Consider the following 21,322-nt stretch of genomic DNA (forward strand, 5'->3'; position numbering starts at 1 on the left):
ACTCTAGGGCTATTGTAACTTTTTAATTCCTTGGATATTTCTCTTATTAGTGCTTAGTTGAGAAAGTCCTAAAGCATTTACTAAGTATTTTTGTAACAACTTTTTTCTAGTGCATGGTGATGGTTAATAAATTTGGATATCTTAATCTTTGCCATTTGCACCCTCAGTTCTGTTTCATTTTTACTTTTAAAAGTACATCGTTTCATACAAGGTTTACAAAGGCAGTCCTTAAGATGGAGATATGTTCAGTCGCAAAATATGATGTTATATTACAAAATTTAAATTTCCTTCATTTCTGCAGGAACACATTAGTTCATTAAGCATGTTGCACCTATGTTGGTGGGCTTTTTTGTTGGTGGTGGTTTTCCTTTCTTTTTTTTGGCCACATTGTACAACTTGTGATCTTAGTTTCCCGCCAGGGATTGAACCCAGGCCCTCGGCACAGAAAGTACAGAGTCCTAACCTCTGGACCGCAAGGAAATTCTCAGTGTCATTATTTTTTTTTAATAGTTTTATTGGAAAAAAAATAGTTTTATTGAGATTGTAGTCCAGAGACCATGCAATTCAGTCATTTAAGGTGTACCATTCAGTGGCCTTAGTATATTCACAGCATTTTGCAGTCATTACCACGAGCAATTTTGGAACACTTCCTTTACCTTATAAAGGCTCACTCCTCCATCCATCCCTTTCCACCCACTAGTTTACGTTCTATTCCACCCTTTATTCTTTAGTGTGCAGATTAGATTGAGCAGTGGAAACTACTAGCTGTTGTCCTGTCTGCTTAGTTTTTTGCTTGTAACCTTCCAAATGACCCAGGACTAAGGCCTTCCCTTGATTTTTTTTTTAAAGTTTTTTTTTTCCTTTCAGTACTTTTTTTTTTTGATGTGGACCATTTTTAAAGTCTTCATTGAACTTGTTACAATATTGTTTCTGTTTTATGTTTTGCTTTTTGGCCCCAAGGCATGTGGGGTCTTAGCTCCACAACCAGGATGGAATCAGCACCCCCTGCACTGAAAGGCAAAGTCCTAACCACCAAACTGCTGTGGAAGACCCTTTCCCTTGATTTTTAGCTAATTGAAAAATCTCTAAGATTTCCTTTTGTCTTCTACTAAACACCATCAAGTCTCTGCTTCAAACCCTTTTAAGTAAAACTTACAGTCATGAATTTAATGTTTTTCTTTAAGAACCAAGCCACCTAAAATTCTGCAAACATTGAGAAGGCAAAAAAAGTACTGGTACTAGTGGGGAATTTCTAACAGGAAGTGTCAGCCCACCTCTGCTCCCTCATGGTGTAACCCTGGGCAAAGTATTTCAGATTCTCTAAGCCACTATGTGTATTTGTAAAATGAGACCCACAAGAATAATTCCCTCATAGTGTTGATGAGAAGATTGGTTTACATTCTAGAAAGACATTCTCTGAGGAAAAATTACTTCCTACAGTGTTTTTTTTTTTTTTTTCCTCTTTTAAATTTTCAGTACTTTTATGGCAGAATTGATTTGGAAGGTCAGGCTAGTCCAAGTGAAGTGAAGTGAAAAGACCCTTTCCTGGGGCTCAGACACACCTGGATTTACATCTGGGCTCTGTCCCTTTCATGTTGTGTGATCCTAGGCAGCTGCCTAATCATTTTGAACTTCATTTCCTCAACTCTAAAGTAGGAACAGTACTTCTGCTTCTGAGGTCCTTATGAGAACTCAATAAGGTAATATATGTACAATTTCCATACCTGTATCTCATAGGTGTAAATATCCAATATGTGGCAAGTGATTGCTGCTGTTCTTGCAGTTCCAATCATCAGTGTGGTATGGTCTTGCTTAATGGGCTAAGAATGACATCAATGCTAATGCTTGGAGAGTTTTTTTTATTCTTTATTCACGTGTTGAAGATCATGTGTCACCTGCTTTGCAAGAAGGATTTGCAGAAATAAACCTAAGTATCAACTATTTCTGTTGAAGGCACTTAGGAAACATGTATTATAAATGAGGAAATAATGGGCCCAAGTTGTCAGCCAGAATGGTAAAAGTCCTTTCTTATCCCAGAAACCTCTGAACTTCTTCCAGCAACTATCCAACTGGGCCACTGATCATAAAAATGAATGTTTTTCATTTGAACCAATACTCATGGGTGTTATTGGAGCCACACGATTTAGTTGATTTTTTTTTTTTACACATATGATGTGTTTCTGTTCCTGTTTTTCAGTATTTTTTATTTGCTTATTTTTTTTTTCTTCTGTTTTAAACTCCTGATTGAAAATCTGTATCTTTTTCCTTTCGAGTTTCTCTCAGAGTCTAATAGTGTTTTCCAGTTAGTGGGCATATAATACTAAGAAAAATTTTCCAAAAATATATTCCATTTTTATAGCTATGGAGGGGATGGGGGCTCTGTTGATTGTGTGATGTATTTGTATTTAGGGTCTGCTAAATTTTGGACTTAATAGATACCTTATGGACTTTAGATTCTGCTTAATGAGTCCAAGCCCCGTGAGATTTCAAATTTGGATATATTCCTCACATTTGATGTCAACAAAAAGAAAGCTGGGTCTTGGCCAATTTTTCTGTAGCTTCAGAGAGTATACTGAAACTTTCATAATGAAAAGTTTTTCTTATTTGGAGAAAGGACAGATCTTCAGTGTGATATTGAATGCATTTTTTCCCCCTGCCAATTCACTAATGAAGCAGCAGAAAAAGGCACACGAGTCACTGGTTCAATAGACAACCCATGGAAGTTACTGTATAGTGTCTTTCTCTGAAGTCTGCTTCATAAAAGTTTTTAAGGCTAGTTTTTTTCAGATGGGGATACAAGTCCTCTGAGAATCTTGCAGAAATGCAGATTCTGATTCAGTAGGTCTGAAGCATAGCCTCAAACTCTGCATTTCAATAAGCTCCCAACTTTGGCCGCCCCCAGAGTAGCAAGGCTTTAGGCTGTGTATGGAGGTTGGGTGGGGCTGGTTCTTTCCTGGTTTCTGGTCCTCTGCTCCCCAGTCTGAGTGTGGCTATTTCTCTTTGATCTGTCCAGGTTTGGTCGCTGGCCATGGTGGCTACGGATCTTTGCCTTGGTCCGAAGTCTGACCCAGATTTGGAAACACCCTGGGCTCGACATCCATTTGGGCGACAACTGCTGGAGTCCCTGTAGGTTTTGAGAGCTAAAAGTGAGGAAAATGAGTGGTGTCACTTTTAGGTCTATAAACGCTTTCAGTGTTATTGTCTAAAGTACAAAGCCCTGAGGCATGAGAAGAGGAAGTGAGATTTGCAGTAACTTCTGTGTAGAACTGATTTCTTAGAACAGGAGGAACTATAAAATATTTGTCATTTATAACGAGGATTTTAGACTCAGATATCCTTGAGAGAGTTATGTTTTGTCCCAGAAGTCGTATCTGTCTGAACACAGAGCTCCTGAGGTAGAAAGTTTTTTTGGGTGCTGTAGAACCTTGCTTTTGGGAGCAGGTTAGAGAACTGCATGTTGGCTTTGTGTTTTCCAAAGGCCACAATGTGTTCACCCTACTAGACAGTTTATGAAAATACTTAGATTTATTGCACTAAAGTATGACTAACTGGAAATACAACGTGCAAAATGATTTTACAGCCAGGAAAAATCACTGGAGCCTCCACAACAGCGAGGCCCAGGTCCTGAAAAGATGGAGAAGCTCTCCTTCCTTCAGGTGGAGGTTTGCTTTACCTACTTGAGGTGAGATCTGGGATGCTTGCTCACTCTTCAAGTGCCTCATGGTAACACAGGATAATGATGTTTGTTCTACCCACTTCCTGTTAGGCTCATGAGAGTGTGAAAACACCTTAAAACTATTAGACTTTGCTTGTTAGGAAAGTATCGATACTATTCCATTGCAAATGCCAAGTTCCTGGGATCTCTACCTCACCTTCTGGGGCAGTTGTCCTGAAAGGAGCAAAGGGGAATTGAGGACCTAAGAGGTAATAAAACTGTTCCCTGTTGTTCTTATTTAATAGCTCAGACTCATAATGCCACCTCTGGAGTCTGACCTGCTCCCCATTTCTCTGAGCACTTTCATGTAGCCTTAGGTTTTATGAATGGAGGACTAGGAAACCCCCAGAAAGCAGTGTGATGCCTCCTTGGAGTTGGGGAGGCTTCACTCAGATGTGAGTTGAGTCTCCCTGATTCTTGGAGAAACTTCATTCAAGTCTGAGCCCAGGCCTGAATGCCTACCAGGAGCTTTCAGATGGGTTATCTAGGTCATGTGTGATATACTCTGTTATGTGTTATTCCAAAACAAGTTGATCAAGCTGCTGGATCTGTAGAAAGCTCTTGTTCCTGATGGGGGCTTTTGAGGCAGAATCAAGAATTCTCCCTTCTTTTATGGTTTATCATAGGATACTGAATATAGTTCACTGTACTGTACAGTAAGGACCTTATTGTTTATCTGTTCTATATAAATTATAATGGAAAAGCATATGAAAAAGAATGTATATATATGTATAACTGAAGCACTTTGCAGTATAGTAGAAATTAACGCAATGTTGTAAATCAACTACACTTCAATAAAGTTAGTTTTTAAAACAGTTCTCCCTCCCTTCCCCAATGGGAACAGCCTGCCACAGTCACAACAGTCATCATTCCCCCGCGCCTTCTCACGGCTTCTCTTGTGCCCCTTTCTCTCCAGACTGGCTCATTACTGCCGGCTCCGGGACGTGCAGACGTTGGCCATGCTCTGCAGCGTGTTCGAAGCCCAGTCTCGACCGCAGGGGATACCAAACCCTTTCGGGCCTTTTCCCAGCCGCTCAGCTAACCTTGTGGTGTCCCACAGTCGATATGTAAGCTGGGGGTTTCCTGGTCTGAATCTGGCTTTTTGCAAAGGTCAGCCGTCAGAGGAAGCGGCCTCTCATGCTGCTCCCGCTTTCATTGCAGCCCAGCTTTACATCCTCAGGTTCCTGCTCGAGCTTGTCCGACCCAGGGTTCAACACTGGTGGCTGGAACATAGGTCAGTACGGAACTGCCTTAGCTGATGCAGAGGTTTTATACTTTCAATGTGGTGTGTGATTTAATATGTGATCTTTAGCTGATGACTATTCTTCATATTTTCCCTTGTTTCTCATTGCCTTGTATGTATTTATTTACTTTTTAATTTTTGGCTGTACTGTGCACCTTACAGGGTCTCAATCTCCCAGCCAGGTCCCAGCAGTGAAAGTGCTAAGTCTAACCCCTGGACTGCCAGGGAAGTCCCCTCATTGATCTTTAAATTGAGTATGGTGGAGATACCATAGTCAGCAAGGGCTGAAACATGGGCTTTTGTATTTGAGCAGGCTGGTTTCTGCTGTCTCTCTGCATTGCTTGGTTACTTTCCACCCTATATCCTTGAGAAAATGACAGTGGGACTTCCCATTGTCCATCGCCAAGCCCCAACCCTTATCCTTTATGCTGTACAAGCCCCTTCCCCGATAGTCTGCCACTTCCTGTTACCTCCCTCTCCCCACGAACCTCCTTCAGGATAGAGAAGTAAAGCTGAGCCCAGTCCCAGCTGGCCGTGAAGGTCTACTTAATAGTAGGTGTATATGTGTTTTCTGGATTTTTAAGATTTCTTTTTAAAAATGATTTTAATTTTGTTGATTACATAGTACTATTTGCCCAGTGAAGAAAACAAATGTTGGTGGAGAAAATACTAATGGTTGATTTCCCCACCTAGAAATAAATAATATCTGTTAACATTCCAGGACATTTCCTTCCAGTCTCTGTGTGTGTGTGTGTGTGTGTTGGGGGCGGGGGAGGGGGCAGATCTTTCTATATTTGTAATTTTATGTTCATTTTTTATTTTATCATGAGCATTTTCTCATGCCATTTAAAGAGTTTTTTAAAATAAGTAATGCCTACCTAATAATCTATATCACTCTTATAATTTGATTAATCGTTGTATGTGTACCTAATTATCAAGTTACGTTAATAGTAAATACCTAGACAGAAAGGTAAGGCTAGGAAAGTGTTCTGTTTAGTTCTCGGACTTCTCAGAATCTTCAACTTAGCTTATTTTCCTTCCAGGAAGTAAATGGGACACATGTGCATCATGAGAGTTTTCAGGTTATTTCCCATGCCTTCTCTGATTTCCATCTTCCCCTCCTATTTGATTTTCTTCAGTGGGAAGAGAAACAGAACACATATCTTCACCTTGGGGTGAGTCCTCACCAGAAGAAATCCGCTTTGGAAGTCTGACCTACAGTGATCCTCGTGAGCGAGAACGTGATCAGCATGATAAAAATAAAAGGTAATAACCTTCTCAGCCAGGAGCTGTAGGTCTGTGATGTTTAGATTCTTCCCACATTGGGACTCTTGCTTTTAAGAAAGGTATATGGTGTGCTTAGTCATTCAGTCGTGTCCAACTATCTGCGACCCCATGGACTGTACCTTACCAGACTTCTCTGTCCGTGGGGATTTTCCAGGCAAGAATACTGGAGTGGGTTACCGTGCCCTTCTCCAGGGAATCTTCCCAACCCAGGGATTGAACCCAGGTCTCCCGCACTGCAGGCGGATTCTTTACCGTCTGAGCTGTCAGGGAAGCCCTAAGAGAGGTATATTAAGTGCCATTTGGCATCAAACTTGCTTCTCTTAAAGGAACTGACCAGATGTGTTTTGAATTTGATCCAGGCTTCTGGACCCCGCTAATACCCAGCAATTTGATGACTTTAAGAAATGCTATGGAGAAATCCTCTACCGTTGGGGTCTGAGGGAGAAACGAGCTGAAGTGCTGAAGTTTGTTTCCTGTCCTCCTGATCCTCACAAAGGCATTGGTAAATATGAATTTCTTTCTGTTCTCATCACTCTCTGAAAGATTCTGTAATGTGTCCATAACATAATCCTTGGAATGAAGTTCGAGTGTCTCATTTATAAGTGGAAATTTCTGAAGTATTTTGAGTCTGTTTTGTTATTGAAAACCCTGGCATTTCATGAGACAGTTACACTCTCACTGTAAAGGAAGACGTTGTCTGTGCAGTCCTCAGATATTGGTTGGCAGTAGGGCATTGGTTCAGTTACTCAGCTAACATTTATCAGACTCCTCCTGGTCTCAGTGCTAGCACACTCCTCCTGTGTGGCAACTCCTCGGCCAGTGGGGGAGAAAAATAATTACAAGCTGTGATCAGTATTCATGAGCAAGCAAAAAGGATGTTGGGTCAGTGGGGCTGGGAGGGAGAATTTTAGCACACATTTTGAGCTGCATTGGGAAGACTCTCTGAGGAGCCGAGGTCTGCAGCAGGAGAGTCTCACGAATGGCCTCCCACCCAGGAGTGGCCCCGTAGGGGAAACAGCTTGTTATTTTGAACAAGCGAAGGAAGACCAGTGTGCTGGAACATAGTGAGTGAGAAGAGTGCTGTAAAACTAGACCACAGGTTAGTCGGGGACTTGAAAGTCATGGTAAAGAACTTGGACTGTATTCTCGGTCCAGTGATGGGTTTCAAGGGACATTAAGAAGTAAGTGATATGACTCTCCTAACAGTCCAGTGTTCAGGACTCTGTACTTTCACTGTTGTGGGTCTGGGTTCAATCCCTGGTCAGGGAACTAATCTTGCAAACTGTGTGGTGCGGCCAAAAAAAAGGAGAAGTGAGGCCAAACTAACAGGGAGGAAGCATAGCTCCACCCTGCAACAGACAGCTGGAAGAAGTGGTGTGTTCTGGTTTCCACTGCAAGAGGATTTCTTTGGCTGGTACAGGAAGAAAGGATTGGAGGAGGACAGAAGTAGAGGCGGAAAAGGCATTTGAAGCCTGTTAAGGTGATCAGAGAGAGAAGGACGGCCTGGTCTCAGGCGTTATCAGTGGAGGTGGAGAGAGATGGATGAAGTAAAAATGCGTTTCAGAGGTAGGCTCAGTATCAGTATGTCTTACTAACAAGTTGGATGTGGGCTTGAGGAAGAGACAAAGCTTAAATGATCCTAAGTTTCCAGCTTGAACTGGAAATGGCGATGCCATATTCTAAGATTAGAAAAGATTGGAAGAAAATTGAAAACTCAGTTTGGAATAGTAGGAAATGTTGAAGTTCAAACTGTAGAAATCATGTAGACAGTTGGATATGAGTCTGGAGCTTAAAGGAGAGTTTAGGGCTAAAACTGGGAATGTGGAAATATTTTAACATGTTGATGGTAGTCATGCTGTGAGCATTGAGTGCATTTACCTGGGAACTGTGGGGCGGAATAGGCTGTCAAATAAAAGAGCCCACTGATTCTGGGCCTTGAGAGAAACCAGTAGTTGGAGCTTGAGTCTTGGAGAAAGAACCAGAAACAGACTTTGAGTGAGATACCAGTGTGTTTTGAGGAAAAGCAAGACTATTGATATGAAAGAAGCTAAGAGAAGAGATGTTTTCTAAAGAGTGATATAAGAGAGAAACATAAAGAATAGACTGAACACATATTGATTTTCTTTCTCCCCCAGACCCTGCTGAAGTGTCTACATAGAGCTTTTATGAAAAGACACAGCTGTGCAAGGAAAAGTAATATTGGCAATAAAATTTGGGACCTGGGTTACAGATAGTGGTGGCTGATTTTACCGAAAGGGAGCTGAACGCTGAACTGGCAGGCAGAAAAACAGTAACACACATGGATAACCCCATGTAACTAATCCCATGTACTGTAGCTCATCAGGCTCCTCTGTCCATGGAATTCTCCAGGCAAGAATACTGGAATAGGTTGCCATTTCCTTCTCCAGGGGATCTTCCTTACCTAAGGATCAAACTCAGGTCTCTTGCATTGCTGGTAGATTCTTTACCGTCTGAGCCACCAGGGAAGCCCAACACACATGGCAGAACCCCCAGATGTTTCAGGAATTGCAAGTACCCAGAACTTCTGCAAGTAGCAGGAAGGTGAGGTCAGAAACAGGAGCCTTGCATGATGGCCTTTATAGGGTCCCCAGATCCCCAGTCCTATTTTGCAAAGCAGTTTTCACCCTTCCCCTGCCCTAGCAGAAAACTGGAAGTTCACTGTCTAGCAAAGGTGGACACATTTCCCGATAAAGGGGCTGCTGCATAGCTAGAATATGAATGGCGAAAGACCCGGGGGTCTAGAGAAGATCCTAGAAGTTTCCAGAGAGAGATGAGTCGCCTGCAAAGGGATATGAATAGCATCAAACTTCTTGGGAGCAGTGAACTAGATCCTGAAGCTGGATAACAACAGTACAGCAGTGCCTCCCTGGTCTCGAAAAAACGATTCTCTTAGAATCCCTTAGAATCTAACCTAGAGTTCTGTACCCAGGTCATCCTTTAAGAGTTAGAGTAAACCTTTAGCCTATCTAAGGAGGAGAAATAGATGCAAAGCCAGGAAACCAGGGTGTCAGGACGATGATGAAGGGAGATGTACGTGACAGACCTGGAGACACACCAGTCCAGGTTGGAGCTTCAGAGTGTTGTCCCAGAGAAAAAAATACCTAGCGTGTTTCAGTATTCGGTGTATTTCGAAAAGATTCAGATGTTTGGAGATAAATTATCAATAAGTACATAATTAAGCAAATGAAAAAACAACACTAACTCTAGGAAAAACAAAATGTGCAAGAAAAAAGGAAGTCATCATGGTGTGTGGTTTGACTTGATTAATACTTACTTAGAGAAATAATGTAAAAGCAATGTTAATCCAACCAAATGATAATAGAGCTGCATGGGGAAGAAGAGGAACAAGTGGTCCATGAGTCTGGTTGGGGAAATTGGGGAGTGAAAGAACTTCCACTGGGGAAGGTCAATAGACAGCGCTTAAATATGACAATTAGGAAATAACTAGGGAGGAGACATATATATACCTGTGGCTAATTCCTGTTGATATATGGCAGAAACCAATACAATATTGTAAAGCAATTATCCTTCAATTGAAAATAAATAAATTTAAAAAAAATAAATTTTATAAACGTGTAGAGATAGGGAGATAAAAACAGAAGGAATAGTTAAATGGGTTGGAAGAATTTCCTCTAGGGAGTGATGGGTGTGGGAGTGGAAGGGAATGCTGGTTTTGATAATACAATGTATAGAATAATTTGATTCTTTAAGTTGTGTGAATATAGTTTCAGTTAAATAAAAACAAACCAAAATAATACATAGATTTAAATGTTGAATAAAAGGATTATTTTAATATGGATTATCTTGGTGCATGTACATGAAGTACAGACACGAAATACTGTTTGGGTAATCTATAGTATTTTTCAGAGGATCTACAGGCATGCAGGGAAAGATTAGTGATGGCCTCCTGCACTTTGTCTTTTAAATTAGTTTTCAGGTGAATGAATCACAGAGGCATGTAACTGATGTGTCAGTCCATCAATCAGCTAGACCTTTTGACATCTCCTGTTCGAAAGGTTGTGCTGGGTTCCTTGGACTGGACAAAGGACTTTAAAGTCTGGTTTGGGGTTGAAGTTGTTCAGGAAGTCTTTAATCCATACTCCTTTGATTTACAAATCAGGGTGTCTGATCCCTCCAGTTCCATTTTTTCTTTCTCAGGGTTGCTTTGGATATTCAGGGTCTTTTGTGTTTGCATATAAATTAAACAATTTTTTGTTCTAGTTCTGTGAAAAATGTCATTGGTAATTTGATAGGGATTGAATTGAAAGTATAGATTGCCTTGGGTAGTATTGTCATTTTTTCAATATTGATTCTTCCAATCCAGGAATATGCTATATCTTTCTATCTGTTTGATCTTTGATTTCTTCCATGAGTGTCTTATAGTTTTCAGAGAACAGGTCGTTTGTCTCCTTGGGTAGGTTTATTCCTAGGTATTTTATTCTGGCACAAAAATAGAAATATAGATCAATGTAACAGATTAGAAAGCTCAGCAATAAACCCATGCACCCATGGCCAGTTAATCTGTGGCAAAGAAGGCAAGAATATATCGTGGAGAAAAGACAGCCTCTTCAATAAGTAGTGCTGGGTAAACTGGACAGCTACCTGTAAAAGAATGAAGTTAAAACATTCTGTAACAGCATACACAAAAATAAACTCAAGTGGATTTTAACCTAAATGTGAGACTGAATGCTATAAAAGTCTTTAGAGGAAAACATAGGCACAACACTCTTGACATAGATTGTAGCAATATCGTTTTGGATCCACATCCTAGAGTAATGAAAACAAAAATAAGCAAATAGGACCTAATTAAACTTAAAAGCTTTTGTACAGCACAGAAAACTGTAAATAAAATGAAAAAGTAGCCCTCAGAATGGGAGAAAATATTTTCAAACAAATCAACCAACAAAGGATTAACCTCCAAAATCTACAAAGAGTTCAATATAGCTCAATATTAAAAAAACTAACAACTCAATCAAAAAACTGGACAGAAGATCTAAATATTTCTCAGAGGAGACAAACAGATTGCCAGAAGGCACATGAAAAGATGCTCAACATTGCTAATTATTAGAGAAATGCAAATCAAAACCACAATGAGGTATCACTTCACATCAGTCAGAATGGCCATAATGAAAATAATAAATGTTGGAGAGGGTGTAGGGAAAAGGGAACCCTCTTACACTGTTGGTGAAAATGTAAATTGATGCAGCTGCTGTGGAGAACAATATGGAGGTTTCTTAAAAAACTAAAAATAGAACTAGTATATGATTCAACAGTCCCATTCCTGGGCATATATCTGGAGAAAATCCTAATTTGAAAAGATAAAAACACCCCAGTGTTCATAGCAGTGCTGTTTACAGTAACCAGGACATGGAAGCAACCTAAGTGTTCATCGACAGATGAATGGATAAAGAAGATGTAGTGTGTGTGTGTATACATACACACTGGAATATTACTCAGCCATAAAAAAGAATGAAATAATACTTTTGTATCATCATAGATGGACCTAGAGATTACCATACTAAATGAAGGCAGTCAAACAAGAGAAAGACAAATATCATATAATATTACTCATGTGGAACATAATTTTTAAAAAATGATGCAAATTAACTTATTTACCAAGCAGAAACAAACTTACAGTTATTGAAACAAACTTATGGTTACCAAAGGGGAAGCATGGGGAGCAGGGATAAATCGGGAGCTTGAAACATACATACACTACTATATATAAGGTAGATAACAAATATGACCTACTGTATGGCACAGGAAACTCTACTCAATATTCTGATAACTCATATGAGAATAGAGTCTGAAAAAGTATGAATATATGTGTAACTGAATCACTTTGCTGTACACCTGAAACTAACAACATGTAAAATAACTATACTTCAATAAAAAATTTTAAGTTATGCTTAAGAAAACATAGCTATTTTTAATCAAGGTTTCAGACTGGTTTATCTCAGGATTTACCTTAACTAGGAACTACCATGAAATATTTCCCTTAATTGCTGTTTATGTAATTCTCTATTGGTTCGTTTTTACGACTGCCTATTGTTTTGAAGCAGAGGAGCTGGTTCTGATAGAAGGAAGAACCCAGGACCCTTCCTCTACTGTAAGGGGTGAAAGAAGAGGGAGATATGAATATCTATGGGTACTGAGACGAAAGGAGCCCCCAGTGAAAGGCTTCTGTTTCCTTAGGGAAGGGAAATAAGAGGCCATCGGGTGTTCTGCCATTAAAAAAAATTGAACAGCAGTGGTTTAATAAGATCCTACAGAGCCCTCCCAAATGAATACATCTTTATTGCTCACAATGCCCAGTTCTCGTTTGCAGAGCTAAACTCACCGTGTCTCTTTTTTGGCCACCTCCACCCTTCTCCAGAGTTTGGCGTGTACTGCAGCCACTGTCGGAGTGAGGTTCGGGGCACGCAGTGCGCCATCTGCAAAGGCTTCACGTTCCAGTGTGCCATCTGCCACGTGGCTGTGCGAGGGTCATCCAACTTCTGTCTGACCTGTGGACACGGGGGGCACACCAGCCACATGATGGAGTGGTTTCGGACTCAGGAGGTGTGTCCCACTGGGTGTGGGTGCCACTGCCTGCTTGAAAGCACTTTCTGAACTCACAGCCCTCGGGAGTTGTGGGAAGTCCTAGAGGACCCATCAACGCTGGGTGACAAGTTCTCTGCCAGGAGCGAGGCTCCAGAGCCCACCTGCACCTAGACTGGGATGCAGTCCCCTCAAAGGCTGACACGGCGTGGGCTGCTCCTGAGCCTTTGCCTTCTCAACTCCCGGCTGTTTGTTGCTGGCATGGATGTCGGTGGAAGAGGACTCGGGCAGATGGAAACACCTGCCTCCAGAGCTGTGTTTACCTTTCAGATGTTGACCTCAAACCATCGACAGCATCCTTTCTGATGCCAATCACAGAGATCAAGGTCGGAATCAAAGGACAGTCTGTTGAGTCAAAGGACAGTGGACATTACTTCAGTTGACAAGTGGACCTGTGACATAAGTTGGTGCATTTAATGAACTGATGGATTATGGCCTTTTAAAATACGATACTTAAATTATAAATATGTAATGTACTTAAGGATCCTTAAGATGTATTTTTTTGTTTGCTGTTTCTCTTCCAGCTGCTTTCCCTTGGCTAATAAAATTCTAGTAATCATCTGGGGAAAAAAAGAGGTGATATTTTAGTGAATCTTTTTTAAATTCTACTTCTAATTGAAATTAACTCTTTGGGATAGGACCAAAGTCAGTGCTCAGATTTTCAAAGGAACGCTGACTTGCTTTTGTCATCCAGGAGGGGAAAACAGAACTTGACATTTAAGGTTCTTTCCAACTTGAAGAGTTTGGTTTTTTTTAATCATTTTTTCTAGCAAAAGGAAACTCAGATTACATGGCAGCATTGCTGTGAGAGGCTCCTGTTGCCGTTGTGCAGGTTGGCTGAGTTTCCATAAATGCTTTCATTCTTCTTTTGGGCTGCTTCACAGGCTTCCACCCATGTTTATCTGGATCTACCAGTTCTTCAGAATGTTCTCAGTTCTGATAGCTCAGTTGGTAAAGAAACTGCCTGCAATGGAGGAGACCCCAGTTCAATTCCTGGGTGGGGAAGATCCACTGGAGAAGATCCCCACTCCAGTATTCTTGGGCTTCCCTTGTGGCTCAGCTTGTAAAGAATCCTCCTGCAATGTGGGAGCCCTAGGTTCTGTCCCTGGGTTGGGAAGATCCCCTGGAGAAGGGAAAGGCTACCCATTCCAGTATTCTGGCCTGGAGAATTCCATTAACTGTATAGTCCACGGGGTTGCAAAGAGTCGATATTGCTGAAATTTATATTTATATTTTTTTCTTAGAATTTTACAATTCCATGTTGATTAGCTTAAGAAATATAACTCCATGTCTCAAAATAAGACAGTCTTGTACATCACTGTAACTACAGGTCAGGACTCATTAATAGATTGTGAAATCAACGTAGTGGATAAAAACCATAATTTAAAAAAAAATGAAAGTGGAAGAGACATCAGAATGTACCAGTTAGGGTAAACATTGTTTTGTGTAACTTGTTTACAGATATATACATACACACTTGCACATGTGTATAAGGATCACAGTATAAATTCATTTCTTACTGAGGGTTTTGTTCAAAACATTTTCAGAACACTTTTAGATGAGGCTTATGTGAAGGTCATCCCTCTGTTACTGGATATGAAAGACCAAGACGTAAGAGAAGCCTGGATCCTGTGCAGTGAAAACAGAGGTTTAACCCTGGGCTCTGAGTCGAGGTAAGCTGTCAGCCACTCGACAGAGTGGGCTGAATAACTAGGTGCAGTAGGTCCGTGGAGGCGGATAAAGGAGGAGACCAAGAAAATCCAAATTTGTTCACCCTCTTCTGTTCACTTGTTTTATCAATGCTGCTGTAATGGCACCACGGGATTTGTAGTAATTTGGCTAATATGTATTAAGATAAAAGTTCTGTCATGTTCCTGAATGGAATCACGTTCCTGTTCCCCCTCTGCTCAAACTAATGTCAGAATATAGTTTCTCATTCCAGTTTTAGTCCCTTGACTCTTTGCCTTATGGTGGTTATCAGTATTTTCCAGTAAGACTTGTGATTGAAAAGCACTTAAAACTTTCGAGACTAGATGATGAATGTGAAGTCGACCATCACTTTGAAATACAACTAAAGACGCTTGCTCCTTGGAAGGTAAGTTATGACCAACCTAGACAGCATATTAAAAGGCAGAGACATTACTTTGCCAACAAAGGTCCATCTCATTAAGGCTATGGTTTTTCCAGTAGTCACGTATAGATGTGAGAGTTGGACTATAAAAAAAGCTGGGCACCAAAGAATTGATGCTTTTTAACTGTGGTGTTGGAAAAGACTCTTGAGAGTCCCTTGGACTGCAAGGAGATCCAACCAGTCCATCCTAAAGGAGATCAGTCCTGAGCGTTCATTGGAAGGACTGATGTTGAAGCTGAAACTCCAATACTTTGGCCACCTGATGCAAAGGACTGACTCATTTGAGAAGACCCTGATGCTGGGAAAGATTGAAGGCGGGAGGAGAAGGGGACGGCAGAGAATGAGATGGTTGGATGGCATCACCGACACAAGGGACATGAGTTTGGGTAAACTCCAGGAGTTGGTGATGGACAGGGAGGCCTGGCATGCTTCGGTTCATGGAGTTGCAAAGAGTCGGACACGACTGAGTGACTGAACTGCACTGAACTGAACTGTATCCTGGGAGACTCCTAAACCAGACAGCAGAAATCCCCAGTGCTGCCACCAGGGCGGAGATGCCTGTTAGTGTTTGGGAAGTCGTGTATGGGAAAGCCCATGGATAAATTCATTCAGACTGGACTAACAGAAAAAAGGCAAGAAAAGTACAGACAGGAGTATCCCACTTTTCCTTCTATCATAAAAAAATATTCTTACATTAACATCCTGGGAGAAGGAAATGGCAACCCATTCCAGTATTCTTGCCTGGAGAATCCCATGGATCCCGGAACCTGACAGGCTATAGTCCATGCGGTCGCGGAGAGTCAGACATGACTGAGCGACTAACACTACCTTAATGTAACTCTTTTAACAATCTCCCTCTTTTTAATTATTTTTTAAAAGACTTGTTTGGCTGTACTCGGGCTTAGTTGCAACATGTGGGATCTAGTTCCCTGACCAGAGATCGAATCCCAGTCCCTTACATTGGGAGCATGAAGTCTTAGCCACTGGACCACCAGGGAAGTCCCACATAACAACCTCTTAGTCCTACCTTTATTTGGCTACCCAGGTACACTATAAAGGATGAGAAGACAATTAGGAGTGATGTCTCTTTCCTCACTGAGCTCAGCTCTTTGGTCTCTTGGCTGTGGATTCCCACGCAGGAAAGCGCACACTCTGTGCTTTCAGAAGATTGAAAGTTTGGCTGCCACCAAGTCACCCTCCCTGCTAAATACTTCTGTGCCCAAGCTGAGACTAACCCTACTTTAAAGGCCTGGGGCCAGATATCACTTAATTTAGAATCGCTGATGGGAGCACCCCAAAACTGTCTCTCTCTTTTTTTCTTCTTTTCCTAATAGAGTTCAGAAATGAAAGAAAGGGAGAAAAGGTATCTAACATTGGTATCCAGAAAACGATCCCCAGCAAAAGATTGCTGGCTTTAAGAGGCTTGGGCCAATCTGTTTCATTATCAAATGGTTTTCCTTCTGTAAACGGTTTGGACACATGAGATGCAACAGAGTTTAAGTATTTTTGCAATACAAATAGAGGATATACTCTTTTTTTTACCCACAAAAGGCTTTGATAGAGTTGGAAATCCTGAAATAGAAATAATCAAAGGAGCTCCAGGTGAAATTTTTTGAGTACAGAGTTTCCTGAGTACAGAGCTTCCTGTTTTTACCTTTTTAAAGCTGAGAAATTAACACTAGGTGGCAGCAGAGACCCATATTTGGTGAATCTGATCGCTTCCTAAGACTTTCTATATGAGTTTTGTGGATAAAGGTTAAACCAGACTATACCTATTTCTCCAGTTGTGAAAGAAAGATTTGCTCCATTCATCTAGATTCATCAACCCAGGGACTGAACAGACTTATGCCATTGGAAAAGAACAGCTATTTGAAGTCCTGCCCGTCACCTCCTCGACCATGAATGTTTCTCACACATCATGGCTCTCTCTCTACCTGCCTCAATATGTCCTTTCTTTCACTCAAAGATCAACTTTGGGTTGGCAAATGCTCATTACCTCTCAATACATTAATACTTAGATAACAAATTTTTTTAAAGGACTGATTCTGTTTTTCCATCCATCCAGTTCACAAGTATCTGTTCGGTTTCAGACACCGTGCCACCTTCTGTAGAAGCACACTTGTTCTTGAGATGTGATTCCTTCTGTTTCATGATCTTACATGTAGTGTGCACTATGCTTACTGTAATGAGGGTTTCCTGGGTTAGAAATTTGGAGTGGCGGGAATGGCGGCTGTGAATCTCAAGACCTGTGTTCCCCCACCGTAGCTTTAAAAAAAAATTATTTTTAATGGGAGAATGATTGCTTTACAATATTATGTTGGTTTCTGCCACACATCAACATGAATCAGCCATAAGTATACCCATGTCCCCTCCCTGTTGAACCGCCTTCCCACCTCATCCCAGCCCTCTAGATTGTCACAGAGCGCCTGATTTGAGTTCCCTGCATCAAACAGCAAATTTCCACTGTCTATCTAATTTCACTATGTTTCAATGCTACTCTCTCAACTCATCACAGCCTCTCCTTAACAGAAGAGGCTCATAACAGAAATACGTGAAGCAAACGAGAGTTATGATTTGCTTTATGAAGACAATTTCAGTGAAATTCTCTAGAAACATACTTTGCATATGAAGCATATTGGACTGTTCCCTTACACAAAGAATTGTCTTCTCTCTCAATTATTTTTTCTTGAACCCCTCAGCCTTCTCGAGCTTCCATTTATCTTCCCATGTCAGTAGAGTCACAGTGTAAGGGGTTTTGATTCAGTCACAGCTGACTCTACCACAACTGGAAGTGATCAGTGACTCTAAGAGGGCTGGAATTCGGGCTTGGGGGCTGTGCAGCCAGGGGGAGTGTTAAAATACAGATGCCCAGGTGAATTTGAACTTCACTTGGAACATACAAGTTGTTCATCAGAGGTTCAAATTTAAGTTCAGTTCAGTCGCTCAGTCGTGTCTGACTCTCCGCGACCCCATGAATCACAGCACGCCAGGCCTCCCTGTCCATCACCAACTCCCGAACTCATGTCCACAGAGTTGGTGATGCCATCCAGCCATCTCATTCTCGGTCGTCCCCTTCTCCTCCCGCCCCCAACCTTTCCCAGCATCAGAGTCTTTTCCAGTGGGTCAACTCGTCGCATGAGGTGGCCAAAGTATTGCAGTTTCAACTTTAGCATCAGTCCTTCCAATGAACACCCAGGATCGATCTCCCTTAGAATGGACTGGTTGGATCTCCTTGCGGTACAAGGGACTCTCCAGAGTCTTCTCCAACACCACAGTTCAAAAGCATCAATTCTTCGGTGATCAGCTTTCTTCACAGTCCAACTCTCACATCCATACATGACCACGGGAAAAACCATAGCCTTGACTAGACGGAACTTTGTTGGCAAAGTAATGTCTCTGCTTTTTAATATATTATCAAGGTTGGTCATAACTTTCCTTCCAAGGAGTAAGCGTCTTTTAATTTCATGGCTGCAATCAGCATCTGCAGTGATTTTGGAGCCCAAAAAAATAAAGTCTGACACGGTTTCCACTGTTTTTCCATCTATTTCCCATGAAGTGATGGGACCAGATGCCATGATCTTCGTTTTCTGAATGTTGAGCTTCAAGCCAACCTTTTCCCTCTCCTCTTTCACTTTCATCAAGAGGCTTTTGAGTTCCTCTTCACTTTCTGCCATAAGGGTAGTGTCATCTGCATATCTGAGGTTATTGATATTTCTCCCAGCAATCTTGATTCCAGCTTGTGCTTCTTCCAGCCCAGTGTTCCTCATGATGTACTCTGCATATAAGTTAAACAAGCAGGGTGACAATATACAGCCTTGACGTACTCCTTTTCCTATTTGGAACCAGTCTGTAGTTCCATGTCCAGTTCTGACTGTTGCTTCCTGACCTGCATACAGGTTTCTCAAGAGGCAGGTCAGGTGGTCTGGTATTCCCATCTCTTTCAGAATTTTCCACAGTTTATTGTCATCCACACAGTCAAAGGCTTTGGCATAGTCAATGAAGCAGAAATAGATGTTTTTCTGGAACTCTCTTGCTTTCTCCATGATCCAGCGGATGTTGGCAATTTGATCTCTGTGCCTCTGCCTTTTCTGAAACCTGCTTGAACATCTGGGAGTTCACGGTTCACATACTGCTGAAGCCTGGCTTGGAGAATTTCGAGCATGACTTTACTAGCGTGTGAGATGAGTGAATCTTTTATTTTTGTTTGCTGAATCTGGTGATCCTTGCCTAGGGTCACGCTTAAATTATACCCTGAGATGATCCCAGCTGCTGGCTCCAGTGGGCCCCCCACTCTGGGCGTGGGATGCCATCCTTCCAGATCTCTACCAGCTCTGGCTCTGGGGTCTTACCTGGAATCTGTTCCTCATGGCTTCTTGTTTGTATCACCTGTCCCCAGTGAGGTCTTGGAGTCCAGTAGCCCGTATACCCAAGGAAAGATGCCTAGTGTCTCACTAGTAATCTGGGAAATCCAAGTTAGAATGGATTTGGTGAGATGATACACAGTGGTAAGAGCCTGGGCCCTGTGGCCAGACTGCGTGGCTTTCATCTCAGCTTTCCTGTATCCTTGGCGCTGTGCCTCAGCTTCTTGCTCATAGAGTATGAGTAGCAGTACTTACCCCAATGGGATTACTTTGAACAATGTGTTTCTAAACTTCCAGTATTGATTCAGAGTTCATTACACTCTGGCATAGAGTTCTCTCTGCTCCCCTGGCAGGATCTCCTGAAGAACTAGGGGACTCATGTGCTGTGTGTGCTTAGTCACTCAGTTGTGGTCGACTGTTGGGAACCCTGTGGACTGTAGCCCACCTGGCTTCTCTGTCCATGGGGATTCTACAGGCGAGAATACTGGAGTGCGTAGCCATTCCTCCTCCAGGGGATCTTCCCGACCCAGGAATCGAACCCAGGTCTCTCACGTTGCAGGCGGATTCATTACTATCTAAGCTACCAGGGAACCCCTGGCTCCCTAATAATCAGCCTCCCCACCACAGTTTATTTTGAAACTCTCAGGACTCAATTCGTTATATTCTATAGCCTTGTTTATATCAACACAGAAAGTTAATAAATGTATTTCACTCAGTCAGATGATCAAGGTCCACAGCAACAGTGATGAGCCGTGTTGACAGTGTGACATGATAATGTGTGGAGTTGTACCTGTGTGGCCGTCCTCTCCCAAATCTATGATCTCAGTCTCGTTATGAGAAGAACATCAGACAGATCCCAGCTGAGGAGCGTCCCATGAAATACCTGGCCAGGACTCCTCAAAATCGTCAAGGTCATCAAACACAAGGAAACTGAAAAACTGTCATAGCCCAGAGAAGCCCAAGGAGAGATGATGGCTAAATGTAACTGTGACTTGGTATTCTGGGTATTCTGGGTATCGAAACAGAAAAAGGACACTTGGGAAAAACTAAGGAGATCTGAGTAAAGTATGAACTTTAGTTGATAATAATGTCTCAATCAGTGTGTGACAAACGTACCATATTAATGTGTGGTGTTAGCAAATAAGCAAACTGTGTGGGGTGTATGGGAACCATCTGTAGTAACTTTGCAATTTTTCTGTAAGTCTAAGTCTCTTCTAAAATGGAGAGGTTATTTAGGATCTTCCCTGGCCATCCACTGGTTAACACTCCGCATTTCCAGTGTGGGAGATATGGGCTCAGTCTCTAGTCAGGGAATTAAGATCCCACGTGCTTTGTAACCACAAAAAAGAAAAAAAAATTATGATCTAAAATAAAAGTTATTTACAAATGGTGCTGGGAAAACTGGTCAGCCACCTGTAAAAGAATGAAACTAGAACACTTCCTAACACCATACACAAAAATAAATTCAAAATGGATTAGAGAGCTAAATGTAAGACCAGAAACTATAAAACTCCTAGAGGAGAACGTAGGCAAAACACTCTCCGACATAAATCACAGCAGGATCTTCCAAGACCCACCTCCCAGAATATTGGAAATAAAAGCAAAAATAAACAAATGGGACCTAATTAAAATCAAAAGCTTCTGCACAGCAAAGGAAACTATAAGTAAGGTGAAAAGACAGCCTTCAGAATGGGAGAAAATAATAGCAAATGAAGCAACGGATAAAGGATTAATCTCCAAAATATACAAGCAGCTCCTGCAGCTCAATTCCAGAAAAATAAATGACCCAATCAAAAAATGGGCCAAAGAACTAAACAGACATTTCTCCAAAGAAGACATGAACATGGCTAACAAACACATGAAAAAATGCTCAACATCCCTCATAATCAGAGAGATGCAAATCAAAACCATAATGAGATACCATTTCACACCAGTCAGAATGGCTGCTATCCAAAAGTCTACAT

At 41.6% G+C, this 21,322-nt stretch overlaps 1 protein-coding gene across 3 annotated transcripts in view; it reads left to right on the plus strand.

The window, feature by feature from the left end:
* Positions 1–14,740, plus strand: part of WDR59 (WD repeat domain 59) — an 82,040-nt gene extending 67,300 nt beyond the window's left edge. The window contains exons 21-26 of one of the 3 annotated variants that reach the window (XM_055413136.2): positions 3,014–3,126; positions 4,632–4,782; positions 4,877–4,949; positions 6,098–6,224; positions 6,605–6,747; positions 12,643–14,740. In XM_055413136.2, the coding sequence (XP_055269111.2) occupies positions 3,014–3,126; positions 4,632–4,782; positions 4,877–4,949; positions 6,098–6,224; positions 6,605–6,747; positions 12,643–12,878 (843 nt within the window). In that variant the 3' untranslated portion in view covers positions 12,879–14,740. The remainder of the gene's footprint in view (positions 1–3,013; positions 3,127–4,631; positions 4,783–4,876; positions 4,950–6,097; positions 6,225–6,604; positions 6,748–12,642) is intronic. The other 2 variants (XM_055413134.2, XM_055413135.2) reach the window with 2 other exon arrangements.
* The last annotated feature ends 6,582 nt before the right edge of the window (positions 14,741–21,322 follow it).

Source organism: Moschus berezovskii, chromosome 22, assembly GCF_049115385.1.
Source record: "Moschus berezovskii isolate FMDL1 chromosome 22, NW_MosBer_1.0, whole genome shotgun sequence".
In the NCBI taxonomy this organism is placed as follows: Eukaryota; Metazoa; Chordata; class Mammalia; order Artiodactyla; family Moschidae; genus Moschus; species Moschus berezovskii.